This window comes from Lynx canadensis, chromosome A2 (genome assembly GCF_007474595.2).
Source record: "Lynx canadensis isolate LIC74 chromosome A2, mLynCan4.pri.v2, whole genome shotgun sequence".
NCBI classification, from domain to species: domain Eukaryota; kingdom Metazoa; phylum Chordata; class Mammalia; order Carnivora; family Felidae; genus Lynx; species Lynx canadensis.
The window spans coordinates 59286706-59305282 of NC_044304.2; the positions used below are offsets into that span (position 1 = coordinate 59286706).

General features: G+C 51.1%; 1 protein-coding gene across 4 annotated transcripts in view; it reads left to right on the plus strand.

Annotated features, from left to right (window-relative positions):
- The window catches only part of UROC1 (urocanate hydratase 1), a 40482-nt gene extending 27349 nt beyond the window's left edge, over positions 1-13133 (plus strand). The window contains exons 16-20 of one of the 4 annotated variants that reach the window (XR_003967062.1): positions 428-526; positions 3158-3257; positions 6759-6840; positions 9381-9523; positions 11178-11223. Coding sequence is in view for 2 of the 4 variants with exons in the window: in XM_030307559.1 (XP_030163419.1) it covers positions 428-526; positions 3158-3257; positions 6759-6840; positions 11178-11277; positions 12411-12551 (522 nt within the window). In the remaining 2 variants the exon portion in view is untranslated. Of the gene's footprint in view, positions 1-427; positions 527-3157; positions 3258-6758; positions 6841-7099; positions 8976-9380; positions 9524-9693; positions 10014-11177; positions 11278-12410 lie in introns of those variants that run through there. The other 3 variants (XR_003967061.1, XM_030307559.1, XM_030307560.1) reach the window with 3 other exon arrangements.
- Positions 13134-18577: the final 5444 nt, after the last annotated feature.

Here is an 18577-nt window from a genome sequence, read left to right on the forward strand (position 1 = left end):
TTCCTCATAAACTCACTGATGAGTGACTGTGTGCAAAGTGCTTGTAGTTGTGCCGGGCACAGGCCACAATTGCATTGTGTGGTGGTATTATTGTCATTGGAAGGACTCAAGCAAGGGTATGTTCATAAGAGGTGGCATCCCTGAGATGGGCAGGTCAGGGTCTCAGAGCCCACTCCTGGGGTTGACCCTCGAGGCAGTGGATCACGGAGGGACAGCTGGGGTCCCAGACTGCACGTGGACAGGCAGGGGTTTGGCGTGACTGCCTGGTGGGCTGGACATGAGGGTCTACCTTGTACCACACACCTCAGGGTCCTCCGTGACCTCCCTAGAGGGGACCATCTGGCTGCTGGTGGGACCTGTCACCCACATCTATCCCCTGCGTATTCCTAGGTCCCTGAGGTGCCTCTTCCCTCCCTTTTCTCTGCAGGTGGTGGGCTCCCAGGCGAGGATCCTGTACTCAGACCAGAAAGGCCGTGTGGCCATTGCTGTGGCCTTCAACCAAGCCATCGCCCGTGGGAAGATCAAGGTGACACGTTCTGTGCTGCAGGCAGGAAGCTTCCCTTGGGCTCCTGCCCTTGGGTGCTGGCACTGCCCTGAGGCCCTCGGCTCTGTGTTTATGTCAGGTGGGAGGCAGATAACTGGGGACCTGCAGTGATGAGGCCTGTCCTGCAACCCAGCCTCTGACATGTTCCCTGCTGTGTGACCTTGGCGGGTCAGATGCCCTCTCTGAGCCACAGGTGCCATCTTCTGTGAGGGTAGAATTATGTCAATCTCAAGGCCTGGGTGGGAGGATTAGGCGAGTCAGTTTCCATGCAAGCACTTCCCACATCTTCCTTGAATTCTCCTTTTATAAACCATGACAGATTTCCCTGGTGTTCCCTCATTTTCCTCCCCATCAGCCAGCCTACTCTGGGGGACATGGAGCTCTGGGCACACTCCTCTGGGGGGCTCATTTTCTAAGTGCGTGCCGCAGGGTTCTTGCTGGCATCCCTGTGTTTGGGAGTGCCAATGCTAATGATCAGATGTGAAAGGGAAATCAAGTTGGATGAATGTGAAGGCTGTCCCGGTGGGTGGCTCCGGTGGCAGCAAGGACAGCTCCCAGACCACCTTGGGAGCACTGCCACAGCGCCACTGCTCAGCGTGCTTACGGAGATGAGGACGGCTGTGGCAGCTGTCCCAGGAGGGCTCCACAGGAACGCTCACATCCAGGCTGCAGTCGGCTGGTTGGCCTAGAGAGCCAGGTCTTAATCGTTCATTCATTCCACGTGCTCGATTGAGGGCCTCCTCTACCCCAGGCTTATTCTAAAGCACTGGGGACCACGTGGCAGAGAACAAAGTAGACAGGGTCCCGGCCTCCTTCACTCACTGGGGAAGGGAAACTGACAACGCAGGATAAAAGCATAAATTCAGAGGGAACTTCAGATGGTGATGAACATGAGAAGAAAATGAATGGGGGTGACGGGGTGGGGGTGATGGGTTATGAGTGATGGGGTGGGGGGGGAGTGGTGACTCTAGATGGGGTGGGGTGATGGGGTGGGAGAGTGGTGACTCTAGATGGGGTGGGGGTGATGGGGTGTGTGTGTGTGTGATGCCTCTAGATGGGGTAGGGGTTACGGAGTAGGGAGAGTGGTGACTCTACATGAGGTAGGGGTGAGGGGGTCGGGGGCAGTGGTCTGTCTGGTGGGTGGTCAGAACAGGCCTTCTGAGTTGCTGATGTAGAACTGAAACCTGAATATCTGGGAGGTGCTAGAATACCGGGGGGTTGGCAGTTCAGGGCACATACAAAGAGGCGACAGCAAGCCTGGCTGGTTCAAGGGAAGAAGAGGGCCTCTTAATTCAGAGAAATGGGAGCTCCCCTTTTAGCAAGGTACATCTGAAACATCTATGCTTTTCCTCTTCTTCTTTTTTTTTTAACTTATTTTAAATTTAAATTTTAGTTAACATACAGTGCAATATTGATTGCAGGAGTAGAATTCAGTAGTTCATCACTTACATACAACACGCAGTGCTCAACACAAATGCCCTCCTTAGTACCCATCACCCATCTAGCCCATCCCCCACCCACCTCCCTCCATCAACCCTCAGTTTGTTGTCTGTCATTAAGAGTCTCTTATGGTTTGTTTCCCTCTCTTCTTTCCCCCCACTTTCCCATATATTCATCTTTGTTTCTTAAATTCCACATATGAGTGAAATCATATGATATTTGTCTCTCACGGACCTTTTAAAAAAAATTTTTTTTAATGTTTATTTTTGAGAGAGACAGAGATAGACAGTATGTGAGCAGGGGAGGGACAGAGAGAGGGAGTCACAGAATCTGAAGCATGCTCCAGGCTCTAAGCTGTCAGCACAGAGCCTGACGCGGGGCTGGAATTCACGAGCTGTGAGATCATGACCTGAGCCAAAGTTGGTTGCCCAATCAACTGAGCCACCCAGGCGCCCCTGACTGACTTATTTCTCTTAGCATAATACATTCCAGCTCCATCCTCCTCATTGCAAATGGCAATATTTCATTCTTTTTGATGGCTGAGCAATATTCCTTTGTATGTATGTACATCATTCATCAGTTGATGGACTTTAGGCTCTCTGTAGTTTGGCTATTGTTGATAATGCTGCTATGAATATCAGGGTCTATGGACCTCTTTGAATCTGTATTTTTGTATCTTTTGGGTAAATGCCTACTAGTGCAATTGCTGGGTTGTAGGGTAGTTCTATTTTTGATTTTTTGAGGAACCTCCATACTGTCACCAGAGTGGCTGCACCAGTTTGCGTTCCCACCAACAGTGCAAGAGGGCTCCCCTTTCTTCACATCCTTGCCAACATCTGTTGTTTCCTGAGTTGTTAATTTTAGCCATTCTGACATGTGTGAGGTGGTATCTCATCATGGATTTTATTTGTATTTCCCTGATGATGAGTGATGTTGAGCATCTTTTCATGTGTCTGTTAGCCATCTGGATGTCTCAAAGAAGTGACCAGGAAATCTGAACGTTAGGTAGGAGACAGACAATGCATCCTATGCTTCCTCTTCTTGAAGAAGGTCTATTTCCAGGGGGAAGGATCTGAAGGGTGTCTGGTGTGGCCTGACCTTTGACTTCTGCCCTCTGCCAGGCAGCTGTGGTAAACACTGTGAGCTGATACCTCATATCTTTCCCTGCTGCAGGCACCGGTGGTCCTGAGCCGGGACCACCATGACGTGAGTGGCACAGACAGTCCCTTTAGGGAGACCTCCAATATTTACGATGGTTCTGCCTTCTGTGCAGGTGAGGAAGACAAAAAAAATTTTTTTAATTTTTTAATGTTGGATTTGACTTTGTTTAGAAATCCATTGATTCATTCAGCGAGTTATAATGTTGCAAAAAATGTTCTGGCATCTGAGAGAATTGGCGTAGGGTCACCAGCCCAGCACAGCGAGGTTTCTGGGACCTGGGATTTTTCATTTTTAAATTGGGCAAGTGCCAGGCAAAACGGGACAGTTGGATGCCCTAGACTTGGGTGTGCACCTGACCCTGTCACTTGCTGGGCAAACTTCAGTAAGACTTAAAGTCTCTGAACCTCAATATTCTCATCTGTAAAATGGAAATAACAATTGTGCCTACTTCAGAGGGTTGTTGTGAAGAAGGAAATGAATTAATACTTGTGCAGCATTAAGTAGGTGTCCCACAGCCAGTGTTCACTGGTTATCTGCTGCAGCTGCTGTTACCATTCTGCTTCTGTACCCACTACAATTATAATCATCACAGAGGCTGGTGGGTTCTAGGCCTGGTATAGCTTGCTCATTCCCAGCACTGGAGTGCTCCCTCCATTATGGATGGGATCCCAAGGAAAGGAGGTGGACATTCAGGAACCCAATCTGTATCACTTTTTTCAAGGAATTGATACGTTTCATGTAAGTTATCAAATTTGTCGGTATAGAATTGTATTCCTTTACTTATCTTTTTAATGTCTGTGGGGTCAGTTGTGATGTCTCCTCTGTCATTCCTGATGTTGGTGATCTGTGTTTTCTTTCTTTCTTCTTGATCAGTCTGTTAAGATATTTATCAACTTTATTGATCTTCTCAATAAAAAGCTTTAAGTTTCATTCATTTTTTTCTATTACTTTTCTTTCTTTCTTTCTTTCTTTCTTTCTTTCTTTCTTTCTTTCTTTCATGTTTATTTTTGAGAGACAGAGAGACAGAGCACAAGCAGGGAAGGGGCAGAGAGAGAGGGAGACACAGAATCTGAAGCAGGCTCCAGGCTCTGAGCTATCAGCACAGAGCCTGACATGGAGCTCAAACTCACAGACCGCAGGATCATGACCTGAGCTGAAGTTGGATGCTCAACTGATTGAGCTACCCAGGCACCCATTTCTATTGTTTTTCTGCTTCCAAATTCATTAATTAATTCCCAATTCATTAATTTCTGTGCTAATGTTTATTTATTATTTATTTTGAGAGAGAGTGCAAGCGGGGGAAGAGGGAGAGAGAGAAACCCAAGCAGACTCCACACTCAGTGTGGAGCCCGATGCAGGGCTCTATCTCATGACCTGATCTCCCAACAGTGTGATCGTGACCTGAGCCAAAATCAGGAGTTCAATGCTCAACTGACTGAACCACCCAGGCACTCCTGATTTCTGCTCCAATCTTTAGTGTGTCCTTCTTTCTGCTTGCTTTGGATTTAACTCACTCTTCGTTCCCTAGCTTCATAAGGCAGATGAGGAGGTTACTGATTTGAAACCTTTTTTCTTTTCAAATTCTAGTATTTAATGCTATAAATGGCCCTCTAAACAGTGCTTTCACTGCATCCTACAAATTTTTAAATATTTTCACTTTCATTCAGTTCATAATATTTGTTAATTTCCTATAAGACTTCCTCTTGGATCCATGGGTTACCTAGAAGTATGCTTTTAAGTTCCCAAGTTTTAGGAGATTTTTCAGATACCTTTCTGTTACTGACGTCTTTTTTTTTTTTTTTAGTTTAGTTTATTTATTAAAAAAAATTTTTTTTCAACGTTTATTTATTTTTGGGACAGAGAGAGACAGAGCATGAACAGGGGAAGGGCAGAGAGAGAGGGAGACACAGAATCGGAAACAGGCTCCAGGCTCTGAGCCATCAGCCCGGAGCCTGACGCGGGGCTCAAACTCACGGACCGCAAGATCGTGACCTGGCTGAAGTCGGACGCTTAACCGACTGCGCCACCCAGGCGCCCCTATTTTATTTATTTTTGAGAGAGAACGTGCACATACAGAATAGGGGTAGAGAGAGAGAGAGGGAGAGAGAGAATCCCAAGCAGGCTCCGTGCTCTCAGCATGGAGCCCAATGCAGGGCTCAATCTTATGAATCACTATGAGATCACGACCCAAGCTGAAGTCAAGAGTCAGACGCTTAACCCACTGAGCCACCCAGGTGCCTCTGTTACTAGTTTAATTCCATTATGGTCTGAGAACTTAGTTTGTATTCATTCTGTTCTTTAAATGTGTTAAGTGCTGTTTTGTGGCCCAGAACATGGTCTATTTTGGTGCACTTGAGAAGAACATGTGTTCTGCTGTTATTTGGTGGGTTCTACAGATGCCAGCTAGGTTCAGTTGGTTGCTAATGCCGTTCTGGTCATCTGGATCCTTACTGATATTCTTCCTAATTATTCTGTAAATCACTGAGAGGGGAGCAGTGAGTTTGTGGATTTATCTACTTCTCCTTTCAGGTCTTACCCATTTTTGCTTCAAGCATTGTAAACCTACATTGTTAGGTGCACACTCATTTCAGCTTATGATGTCTTGCTGGAGAACAGACCTCTTTATCATCATGTAATGTTCCTCTGTGTCTCTAATAATAGTCCTTGCTCTGAAATTCTCTGATATTAATATCGTTGATGTTAGTATCTTATGGCCACGGTAACAAAGTACCACAAACTTTAATGGCTTAAAACAACACAGATGCGTTCTCTCACGGTGCTGAAGGTCGGAAGTCTGAAATCAGATTCAGTGGGCTAGAGCCAAGATGTGGCAGGGCCATGACATCCCAGGAGGCCCTGGGGGAGAATGTTTCCCAGGCCGTTACCAGCTTCTAGAGCTGCATTTCTCACATCTCACAGCCTGGCACAAGGAGAAGAGCATTCTCGGGATCCTCCCTTATCTTCTCTGTGAGCGCCCAGTCAGGATTTTTGGAGGAAGGGCCTGCTAGGACACACACACCCCCTTATGTCTGTGTCCAGGGGCCTCAAGGTTTGGGGCAAGCTCATGCTTGCCATTTAGCAGTTTGTTAGACACACATGTAAGGTGACCAGTCTGGGTGCTGTTTCTCTGTGCAAGGGCCTGTCTCAGATTGTAATGAGCTAGCTGCCCTGGGACCTCAGTTCTCTGATGCGGTCAAAGACAGTCATTAATTTGTAGTTTCTCCCCTACCCTTATTTTTCTGTTGTTGTTTTAAGGACGGAAGTGACTCTCTTTGGGTCTCTGTGTGCCTGAGCTAAAATCAGTACCACCACGCCTTTAATCCTTGTGTTCTTTCTGCTTCTGGGGCACTTTATGTGGCATTCAGTGCTAGAACGCATAACTATCCAGAAGGCTAACAGTGGGTACTTGGGCACTTGTTAATACTCCAGCTTTGCTCGGCTCTGCAAACATAAATTATTGCTGTTTCTACAGTCTGTCTCTAGTTCCCTTTCCCTGTCTGTCCTTCAGGCCCTACTCAGCCCATTGTCCCCCTGGCCAGAGCCTGGCCCGGCCTGGCCTTCTCCCGGCCCGGCTCATTCAGGGAATGATGGGTGGTGGCCTCTGTTTCCACAGACATGGCTGTGCAGAACTTCGTGGGAGATGCCTTTCGAGGTGCCACCTGGGTCGCTCTTCATAACGGCGGGGGTGTCGGCTGGTAAGGTTCTTGGAGAACTGGGTGCTGTGGGTGCCGGCTGGTATAGAGGTCTTGGGAATTCCCTCGAGGGTCCTGGGCCTGCCTCCCCTGAGCTCTCTCTGCTAACGGTTTGGCTGTGAGGTGTTCTTCACGTGAGCTGGATATCAGAGGGCGTGCCCCAGCCACTCTACCTTTTGGGGTCTCACCTATCACACGGGACACAAAGGCCGTAGGAACCACATCTGACCCTTTCATGTCAGTTTTCTCTTCGCTTTCACAGAGTTTTTCTCAGGAATGTTCAGCGCTGTCTGGTCCCGAGCCTCCTCCACTGACATTCTCAGGGCAGCTGGGCTGGGAGGCTGAAGACCTGGGTTCTGAGCTCTCCTGGGTCCCCAGCTCATGGCTCTGCCCTGCCAGGCCTGTTTGCAGTCTGACTGGGGTCCATGGGAGGGTCCTATAATGGCTGACAGTTGTAGCTCCGTCATGAGTAGGTATGCTTTAATTCTGCACCCCCAACTACAACATGTGGGTTTTTTCCCACACTACCAGGCAATTCTCCAACACCCACAATTCAACTCAGTTCTGACATTATCTACTCAGAGATAGCAGCAGACCCCACAGGTTAGGGCTCAGTCCCACAAGACTGCCAAATGCAGGTCTAGGTTGTTGCCTGTGCTTCTGACCGACTGGCCACCAAGCCGAGGTTCCCACAGTAGCCTCCCTGGATTCCACTAATTTGCTAGAGCAGCTCATAGAACTCAGGAAACCGGTATACTCACTAGATTATCTATGTATTACAAAGGATATCAAAGGGTGCAAATCAAGAGCCATAGGGAGAGGTCCCGAATAAAGGAGTGTCTGTCCTTGCGGAATTTGGGGCCTGATATGGTGGCACGTGGAAGTCTGGTTCCCCAACCTAGAATCTCTCCAAACCCATCCCTTCAGGTATTAATGGAGGCTTCATTATTTAGGCATGATTGACAAGATCATTGATCCCTGATGAGCATTCAAATTCCAGCCCCTCTCCCTTCACTGGAGGTCTGGGGAGGTGGGACTGAAAGTTCTGATTCCCTAAAGATATGGTTGGTTCCCCTGGAAACTAGCACTCCCTGCTCCCTCCATCCTTAGAGGTGGTCCAAAAGTCACCTCATTAACATAGCAAAAGACACGTTTACTGCTCTCTTACAAAATTCCAAGTGTTTTTAGGAACTTTGTGCCAGAAATGGAGCAAAGACCAAATAAGTGTATATTTCTTATTATGAATCGCAATATCACAAGGAATAGTCATTCACAAAGAATAATGAATAATTAAAATTTATTACACATGGATGATGTGGCAAACATTTGCTAAACTCTTTGAATCTAGTCTCTTACCTAATCTTAGAAGGAAAATACATTTTACAGATGAGGAACCTGAGGCACCAGAAGGTTAATGAGCTGGACCTGTCCCAGCTCACCTCGCCTCACCTGGCTGGGTCTGGGATATCAGGCCAAGTTGGATTCCTTGCTCCCTCGGGCAGCAGGGGGCGCTGCTGCTTCGGAGAGGACGGCTCCCAGGAGGGCAATCTCTGAACTGATCTCTGAGCCTGTGCTGGCCGGATTAAGCTTGGCCTTGCCCTCCTGAGCCAAGTCCTTCAGCACTGGAGCTTCCCAGAGCATTCCGGTGGGCTGGCTTCGAGGCCAGAATTCCGAGCTGGAGCCGTCAGGTGGCTCTAATTAATGGAAAATGTGACCGGAGTACGTGTTCTTTCCGATACACAAGCTAGAGAAAACCAGGACGAAGAGTGCCTGGTTGTGGGGTGCCTGGCGTCTTGGCACTGAGTTTGCTGACTCGGTGCTGGAGGTGAAGAGAACAAAGTTGAGTAATGTGCCCAAGGCCACAGAGCTGGGGGTGGAGCCAGGATCGAACCCAGATCTTTCACCTCCCAGAATCCACCTGCTGTTTGCCAACTAAACCACAGAGGGCAAGAAGGGGAGGAGCAGAGCTGGCTGGAGAAAGCATCCATGACTTGAGGGCCTCGGAGCAGGACCCCCTTCGTGGGGAGCTCCCAAGAGAGGAAAGGCTCCCTGCCAATTCCCAAGTTGCTCCCACCCTCTGGCTGTGCCCTCAGGCTGTGCAGACAGGGCTGCAGACTAGCCAGAGGCCAGCATCAACACCCCCCCCCCCCTGCCCCCCCCCCGCCCATCCTGGCCATCCTCGAGGGCTTTTTTGGGAAGGTGCCTCAGATTCACTTTGGACTCTCATCATACTCACACACGCACATAATTTAATCTGTCGGATACTCCTTCAAGGCTTACTGCAAAAATCAGCAGGGAAAAAAATTTGAACCTCAACCTTTCCTGCTCCAGGAGGAAATCACTTCCAATTGTCAGCTAATTTTTTTCTTTTTCTACACAAATCCATTTTTAAGTGATAAGCCCCCCCGCCCCCCCCCCATTTCTTTATTTGCTTTCAGTTTTTATGTTGCCTATTTTCTCCCTGCTTTGGATCTCTTACGTTTCCAAGACAAGCCTCATCCGCATCAGCTGTGTGTCGTCTTTCTCTCCCTCTGTCTCCTCAGAGCCCCTCTTTCTGGTTGCTTGTTTGGAGTCTGTCCTTGTGCTGTCTGTGCAGTGGTCCTTGCTGTCTGCTTGTGTTTAGAGATGGCGCCCGTGGCCGGGTGTGCTAATGGACCTTTGGACCATGGGCTGCAGAGCAGAAGAGGTCAGTGCTCAGTCTCTGGTTTTAGACTGGTTGGTCTGCTCAGTAAACACAGCTCTTGTCACCTGTCCTTGTAGGGAGGGTGCGGCCAGTTCTGGGAGCTGAGCTGAAGGGACAGGGCTTCGAGGTTGAGTGTTGAGACTTCTCAATCCGTGTTTTCATGTCACCCTCAGATGTACCTTGTGATCTCACAGCAAGATTCAGCCCTGAGGGTCCACGTCTTTGAGGAATAAACGCATACCTTTGACCCACCATATTTAGCCTAATACCAACACTTTTCCTCACTAAACAATGTCTTAGAGCACATCTCATACTTAAACGTGCACTGGACAGATGTACTTCTGATCGTCCAAAGACTTCTCTGGTCAAAGGACACACTGAGGTCCTCGCTTGGTGACTCTGGCTGGCACTGGTTTTCCCCTGTTACCCAACATCAGCAGGTGAATGACAATGACCTTGAATCTGCGCAGGAGCTGGTGGGAGATGTGCAGGGAGCCCGCCAGCAGGCACGGGCTGTCCAGCTGCGGGGACACAGGCTGAGGGCAGGGCAGGGGCGGCTGCCCGCTGGTGGGGGTGCTTGGCTCCCACTCCTGGGGAGGGGATCACGGCTGGCTCCTGGGGTAGAGGGCAGCTCGCCTTCTTGGTGGGAACTGGCAGCGATTGTCCGGAGAGCCCAAACTGGGCAGAGAAGCAGGTAAGGCCTGAAGGATCTGAGACTAGAGAAGCTAGATGCACCTTTTGGGTGCAGGAAGGAGCAAGAGCGAATTGGCTGGAAGTGGAGACTGAAAGGCTGGATGCCGTGGTCCCAGGGGTTCGTGTTTGGCAGTAAAGTCCTGGCAAGTGCTGACGAGATGGAGGGCGTTTCCTGTGTGTGTAACTGATGGGGGAATGCAGGGTGTAGTGATGTTCGCTGAGCAGGAGTGGCAGTCAGGTCCAGCACAGGCCACAGCCCTTGATAATGACACCGAGGGTGAGGATGAAGATCCAGGGTCCCAGGAAGGAGAGGGTGCTCACAGCCGATGGCACAAAACCTCAGGGCAAGCATGCGGAAAGTCGGATAGCATTAACGTACTTCAATAAGAGGCACGCGTCACTGGGAAGACACGAAGGAGCACATGAATGTATCAGATCTGTGACAGGAGGGGGTCCAAACAGTGCTCAGAGAAATCTGTTCGTTGGAAAACAAGATATACGGGAAATAAAGGAACTCAGCCTTCAGATCAAGTTATCAGGACCCCAAAATACACCATAAGCAAGCAGAAAGAAGAGGCAACGAAAATAAAGAGCATAAAGGGAAATCGGGAAGAATGACAGTTGAATTGAGCAACACAAGAGACCCCCAAGGAAGCGTGTCTTTATAAGATACACTCAGAACTGCAGAGGAAGAGGTCACCTCCAGGAGGTGACACGGGAGAGGATCCTGAAGGGGTTGTGGTGGATGGGTAAAGCCCGGAGGTGCAGGTGGGCAGCGCAGAGCCCAGCGACCCCAGCGTCCCCTAGGCTGTGGAGAGGGCGTAGGCTCCAGGCTGCAGGTGCTCATCACACTACCTCCGTGAGCCGAGGCTTCCAAAATGTCCCCAAATGTGTGTGTTCTTCTGTTGGCTCCAAGCAGGGGCAGGCCTGGAGAGTGACCTGGAAACCCCTTTGCCTCTTGCAGGGGTGAAGTGATCAATGGAGGATTTGGCCTCGTGCTGGATGGGACCCAGGAGGCTGAGCAGAAGGCCAGGATGATGCTCAGCTGGGACGTGTCCAATGGGGTAAGTCACACCCCAGGCCTTTCCGCTGGCCTTGTCTCCAATGGGGGGCTCTGCCTCCCCAGACTGCAGACCTGAGAGAGTTCTGCTCCCTTCCTCCCCAGAAAACAGTCACACCACACCTGCACATTAGCATCTCTCCTCTCCAGCGACTGGGGTCCCTCTGTGCATCCTTCTGGGCTGTTTCTGAGTCCCCTTTGTGTCTCCCTGCCTCTGGCCTTACTCCTCCAGTCCAGCTTCAGCGTCTGTGTGCACAGGGGGCCCCGGCCCTTCCCTCCCAGTGAGAGCACCCCCAACTTCTGGGGCTGAGGGCCTCCTTTTAAAGCATTTTCTTTCCACATCTCTGAAGGCAGAGATCACCTGCTATCACCTGTGTGCGGAGATGCAGTCTTCTCTGTGTGTGCATGTGTGTGTGACCCTGCGGGGACTCCCTCCCTCTCTCTGACCACATCACAGGTGGCGAGAAGGGGTGATGGGCCCAAATGGGAGGTCAGGCAATGATGGGGAGGGGTGCTGAGTGAGTGGGTGGATGTCGGGTGAGAGAGTGAGCGTAAGAGTGGGGGGGTGAGGGGATCCCTGGAGGGGCTGACTCCCAGGGAGCCCCCAGAGGAGGGGGCAGACTTCTCCTGAGGGCCGTGAGGCAGTGAGGGGAGGGATGGGGGAGATGAGGGAGGCATGAAGATGGGGGGTGGCAAATATGACAGCAGGGAGGCGGGGGGAGCCCTGAGGACTGAGGGGGGAGAGAAGGAAGAAGACTGGAGAGAGATTTTAAGGCAGAGCTGAGATGCATGCGGATTCTCTGAGGACGGGGTGGAGGGAGGAGGGTGTGGAGGGTGATTCCCCGATACCTGGCCTGCTGCCCCTGCGTGGAGGCGAGCTCTCTTTTGGACACGGAATAGGCTGGGTCGAAGGATGGCCAGTTTCGGATCGGAGAGGCAGCTAAGTGACTCGTCCAGCCAAGAGAGAAGGTGGCTGAGCCAGAGGTACGGATAGGGCAGGTGCATCACACATAGCACAGAGGGTCCCTCAAATGGGAGACGGTCAGGATTTGCAGCCCGGCCTCGGTGTGTCCGGAATGCCTTGCCGGGGACCCGGTGCTGGCACCAGCAGCCACCCCCTCTGTCCCCACCCTGCAGGTGGCTCGGCGCTGCTGGTCTGGGAACCGAAAGGCCTACGAGATCATCTGCCAGACGATGCAGGACAACAAGGGCTTGGTGGTGACGCTCCCACAGGAGGTGGCAGATGAGCGCATGCTCCAGCAGGCCCTGCGGCTGTGAGGGGAGCCCAGGAGCCGGCTGCAGTCCCCTCGCCCGCTTAGTCCCTGTCCTCACCCTCACAGCCACACTGCACCTTTCAGCACACCCCTTTGTCTCCTGGGGTAGGAGTTTCACACACAAGCCCTCATTGGGGATGTGCCACTACCACCCCCATTTTACGGATGAGCCAGCCAAGCCAGGAGAGATGGGGCCATTTGTCCCTGACTGCTGGGAACCCTGGGCGGGGGGCAACCACCCTTGTCCAGGGCCAAATCCCCTAGCCTACCACAGAGGAGCCTGGACTCCAGGAGCTTTTGGAGGGTGTGCATGCCATGGATACTGGGCACCAACAAGTCCCTTCAAAGCCCCTGCTGGTCCTTCTCCTGCAAAGGGGGCAGTGTTTCCTTTGTCCTGTTTTACGAATCATGCTGCCTCCTGTCCATCCATCCACACAGCTGTCCTTCCATCTGCTGGCCCATCCAGGTGTCTGTGATGTATGTTCTGCACCTCAGTGCCCCCAGCTGTGGGACCCAAGGAGCATGGCCAGGCCCGGGGCTTGGAGGGTCCGGGAAGGAAAGCAGGGAAATAAAGGATTAACTAGAAGCCGTGTAAGGTGTCATGGTCAAGGAGGACACGGGTTAGTGGGATAGGGGCAGGCAAGACTTGGCCCTAAAAGGTAAGTGGTACTTTGTGGGGGGAAAAAAGGAAAGAGGAGGGTGTTTCTGATGTCTCACACAGCATGGGTCACAGGAAAATGCAGCACAGTCACTCCTGAGGGGAATTGGTGGCTCCAGAGAACCACGTTTGGGGCCATGTGTCCTGCAGGAGCCCTGTTGGGCCTGAAGCTGTGTTCTTACACACCCCCCACCCCCGCTCAGATCTCTGATCTCAGTAATGGCTGGGTCCATAACCCAGGCTCAGAGGCAGAGTGCCCAGGCAAAGGGGATTGTGTGGCCATGCTTTTCCAGGCCTTCCTTTTGAAGTAGGCTCTGCTCTTTTTAAGGTTTCCCCTACTTTTAGGACCCCCTCCCCTTGCCTCCTTGACTCCGGGTGTCTGATGTCCGCATCCTCTGGGGTGCCGCAGGCTGTGGGTGTGAGTGGCTTTCCCCATGACCCCTTAGCCCCTTGAGCTGAGACCAAGAGGAGGACACAAGGTAGTACTGGGTTGGGGGTGGGAGAGAGGGAGGAGAAAGACCCCCAAAGAGAGCACTGCCCTCTGATGCCACTGAGAGCATGCTGGGGGGAGGATACTTTCTTATTTGGTTCACACAATGGGACCCAGGCCAAACCCTTTGTCTTACTCAGAACAAGCCCCTCTGGGGAGAGGACTCTGGCTCCTCCCTCCAATGCAGGGCAGACCATGGCATCAACCTGTTGTGGGACCGGGCCTGGGAGATGGGGTTGGGGTGGGGGGTTACTGCTTCCCTGCCCTACAACCAGTGAGGTGTCCCCTTCCCTTTTTGTTTAATCGAAGGAAAGTTGACACACAATCTGTGTGTGTGTGTGTGTGTGTGTGTGTTATTTTTGGGAGAGAGAGCACGAGCAGGAGAGGGTCAGAGAGAGAGGGAGACACAGAATCTGAAGCAGGCTCCAGGCTCTTAGCGGTCAGCACAGAGCCCGATGCGGGGCTCAAACTCACAAACCGTGAGATCGTGACCTGAGCCGAAGTGGGGTGCTTAGCCAACTGAGCCAGCCAGGCGTCCCTTAGTTGACACACAATCTTATATTAGTTTCAGGTGTAGCACACAGTGATTTGACAAGACTTCCCCTTTCCTTTGTAATTAACTAGGCTTTAGAAATGAAATGCCAAGAGTCTGATAAAACTTTGATGTATGTAATTTATGCTTATTTAATGGAGAAGGCCAAACTTGCTTTCTGGAGCCCCAACCTCTGGGTGCATTTCTTTTATAAAATAAAAATTTCTCCTAAATTAAGAGGTGGATGGGGAGGGGGTGGCAGGCAGTCCTTAGCTTTCTCCTAACCCTGCCTGCCAGGACCTCAGGGGCCTTGGGCTCTCAGAGCCCAGTTTTCTAAGCTAACACAGAGTGGTAACACCTGCATCATGGTCAAGGGGTGACCATGGTTCTGCTCTATTCTCCCCCGGGTCATAAAAAAGAGGCAAGAGGAGGGGTGAATTTCCTACCTGTCTTCTTCCACGCTTCCCACCCCATTGACTGATATTGGGACCTTCCCCCTTCCCTGGGAACATCCAGGGTCATGCAGGAAGTCAGGCAGAGGGCAGCCCCACCACGTTGGCTGGCTGTCCAGGCCAGGAGACCTCTCCCTGGCCATGACCTCACTGTGCAAAGCAAGGCAGCTTTGGCTATGCACTTCATTCTCATTAATTCCTAACCTTAGCTCAGCCCCTGGAGCTCATGACAAACACCCACCCTAAACAGACAATTGAGAAGGACATTGGGGGACAGGTGTCTAAGGAGCCAAAGAAAACCTGACACCCCCCCCCCCATGCTTGCAACAAGGAGGCCAGTCTAGCTGGGGTCTGAGTCTTCAGCCACTCGGCACTGTTTGTCTCCTCCCTAGGGGCCATGTTCTCCTTTCCCCTTACTAACAAAACCCCAGTTTGGTCTGGGCAACAGTATATACATGAAAAAAATAGTTGATTTTCAAGACTGCTTTGCAATCAGGAGGGACTATTGGCCCTGAGATGATGTGGAAGTCTACAGGGTAGGACTCCTGAGAAAGTCGGAATAAAAGTGGTCGGATGAGGCTGGATTGCTTTTGGCCCTCTCCCCTCCTCCCCCGTGAGAACCTCCACTGTGACGCCTGGAGGCACAGCAACCCTGCATGGAGGACGTTCAGGGAAAGGCAGAGGTTCCCCGGGCTCCTGGTGGCAGTAGAGCTGCTGTCCCAGCCCCACTGGCCCTCGTCCAGACTCCACAGTCCTCACCTGTTAAAGCCATCCCAGGAGGGCTTCTGTTCTATGCAGCAAGCTCACTTCTAAATCCTCATAGGGTCTGTCAACAAGTCTCCGTGGAGAGCGCTCTGGTGCATGTATCGGCGTGCCCCTTCCCTGTTCCTAGGGAGAAACAGAGGCCATGTTCCATGTTAAGACCAAGACCTTTTCCCATCCCTCGTCTTCCCTTATTTTATTTTTAAAGTAGGCTACATCCTCAGTGCAGGACCTGAACTCACAACCCCGAGATCAGGAGTTGTGCGCTTTACTGGTTGAGCCAGCCAGGGACCCCCAGCACCTTCCCTTATTTTTTTTTTTTTTTAATTTTTTTTTTCAACGTTTATTTATTTTTGGGACAGAGAGAGACAGAGCATGAACGGGGGAGGGGCAGAGAGAGAGGGAGACACAGAATCGGAAACAGGCTCCAGGCTCCGAGCCATCAGCCCAGAGCCTGACGCGGGGCTCGAACTCACGGACCGCGAGATCGTGACCTGGCTGAAGTCGGACGCTTAGCCGACTGCGCCACCCAGGCGCCCTGCACCTTCCCTTATTAAGGAGAGGCAGGCAGGGCTCGATGGCCAGCTTCGGGCCATGGCTCAGGGGGCTTCTAGCCACAAGCCTCTTGGCTCCATTCCAAGCCAGGCCAGGAAGCAGGCTACTTCCCGGGGGGGCGGTATGTCAGCCCTCCACCATCAGGAAGAAGGCATGACTAACATTCAGAGTGGGGCCACCATGGGGCTCCGCACGGAGCTGGGGCAGCCGACCACAGCCTTGGTAACCATGGAGTGTGCAGAGGCCACTTTGAACAATGGAAGGTAGAAAAAGCCCATCAGGCGACCCGCCTCTAAATATCCTTCGTCCCTAACTGGCCAAAGGGCTACATACAACCAAGGCACGGTTACCACAAAAGGGGAGAATTCGATACGTCACCATACCTCTCAATCTTCCCCCTTAATTAAAAAAAAATGTTTATTTATTTATTTTGAGGGCGACAGAGAGTGCACACAAGCGGGGGAGGGGCAGAGAGAGAGGAGAGAAAGAATCCCGAGCAGGCTGGGAATGCAAGCTGGTGCAGCCACTCTGGAAAACAGTATGGAGGTTCCTCAAAAAACTAAAAATAGAACTATGCTATGACCCAGCAATGGCACTACTAGGCATTTATCCAAGGGATACAGGTGTGCTGTTTCGAAGGGACACATGCACCCCCATGTTTATAGCAGCACGATCAACAACAGCCAAAGTATGGAAAGAGCCCAAATGTCCATCGACGGCTGAATGGATAAAGAAGATGTGGTATATATACACAATGGAGTATCAGTCGGCAATCAAAAAGAATGAAATCCTGCCATGTGCAACTATGTGGATGGAACTGGAGGGTATTATGCTAAGTGAAATTAAAGAAAGACAAATATCATATGATTTCACTCATATGAGGACTTCGAGAGACAAAACAGATGAACATAAGGGAAGGGAAACAAAAATAATATGAAAACAGGGAGGAGGACAAAGCATAAGAGACTCATAAATATGGAGAACAAACAGAGGGTTACTGGAGGGGAGGTGGGAGGGGGGATGGGCTAAATGGGTAAGGGGCACTAAGGAATCTACTCCTGAAATCACTGTTGCACTAGATGCTAACTAATTTGGATGTAAATTTAAAAAAATAAAAAATAAGACAAGTTACAAAAAAAAAAAGAATCCCAAGCAGGCTCCCCACTGTCAGCACAGAGCCCGACGTGGGGCTCCATCCCACGAACTGTGAGATCATACATGACCTGAACTGAAATCAAGAGTTGGACACTTAACTGACTGAGCCACCCACACGCCCCGATCGTCCCCCTTTAAAAGCAACCCCCACCCACCACATTCTTGCAGATAGCCTCTCTTCGGTCCTGCTCGCTGCTCCCTTCAGTGTATTCTATAAACTTCTATCCCCTTTGTTCTGCCTCAGATGAATTCTTTCACTTCCTGCACCCCCCGCTTCCACTCGATCGTCACCCCACATTCGGGGGCCCCCATCCGATCGAGAGACACCTCATCTAGATTCCACGGAGGGGATGGAACACGTGGCTTGTTAGGTGGTGTCTCAGGCAGACACAGGAAGTCCATATTTTAAAGGGATTCCGTCTCCAGTTCAGTGTTATTTTTTTTAATTAATTTATTTTTTTTCAACGTTTATTTATTTTTGGGACAGAGAGAGACAGAGCATGAACAGGGGAGGGGCAGAGAGAGAGGGAGACACAGAATCGGAAACAGGCTCCAGGCTCTGAGCCATCAGCCCAGAGCCCGACGCGGGACTCGAACTCACGGACCGCGAGATCGTGACCTGGCTGAAGTCGGACGCTTAACCGACTGCGCCACCCAGGCGCCCCGTCAGTGTTATTTTTAAGAAAGCAGAGATGTGTGGTCTACTGAGAAATGTTTTCATCAAAATGATGAAAACAGAAACCAGTTGGCCATGACCGGCATTGGCTTCAGTTGCCTTGAAAATCCAAGGTTGTGAACGTGTCAGGGTCTCTCTTGGGTAGCCTCTGTCCTCTCTGAACCTGGAACTCCCTGGGAACCAGATGCTTCCCTTGCTGGCCTGCCCAGGCCAGTCCAGGAGGGCTCACCGGAGTGATGTGCTCTCCTTTTTCAACTAAACTCTCACCCCCCAAACGCAGGGCTCAAACTTACGACCCCAAGATCAAGAGCTCCACGTTCTACTGACAGCCAGGGGCTGAGATGAGCTCTCCTGTCCCAAACTATGCAGTAGGTTCCTACAGTGAGGGCAGGGGGCCAGACTTGACCTGCTTTTGCATTTTGTTTGGCATGCCCTGTTTAAAAAATGTTTGACTTTGTCACCAGTTTTTACAAGTTGGATGCTTTGGCTTAAACATCCGGATTTTCCGTTTACGTAAAGAAATCAAGAGATCAGGTGACACTGCGCCCTCCCACCTCTGTATCAGCAAGCAGCTGGAGGCTCCTTGGGGCTGGGCTGTTTTTTCCAATTTACCCCAGTCCCTACCAATCCTTACTGCCCTCCAATGGTGAGGCCAACTGTGGCTGTTCCTTCTTGGGTTTGGTGATGCCAGTTTCTTACACTGCCTGCTTCCCACTGTGGATCACCTGCAGGGTCTCTGTTGGGGTTTGA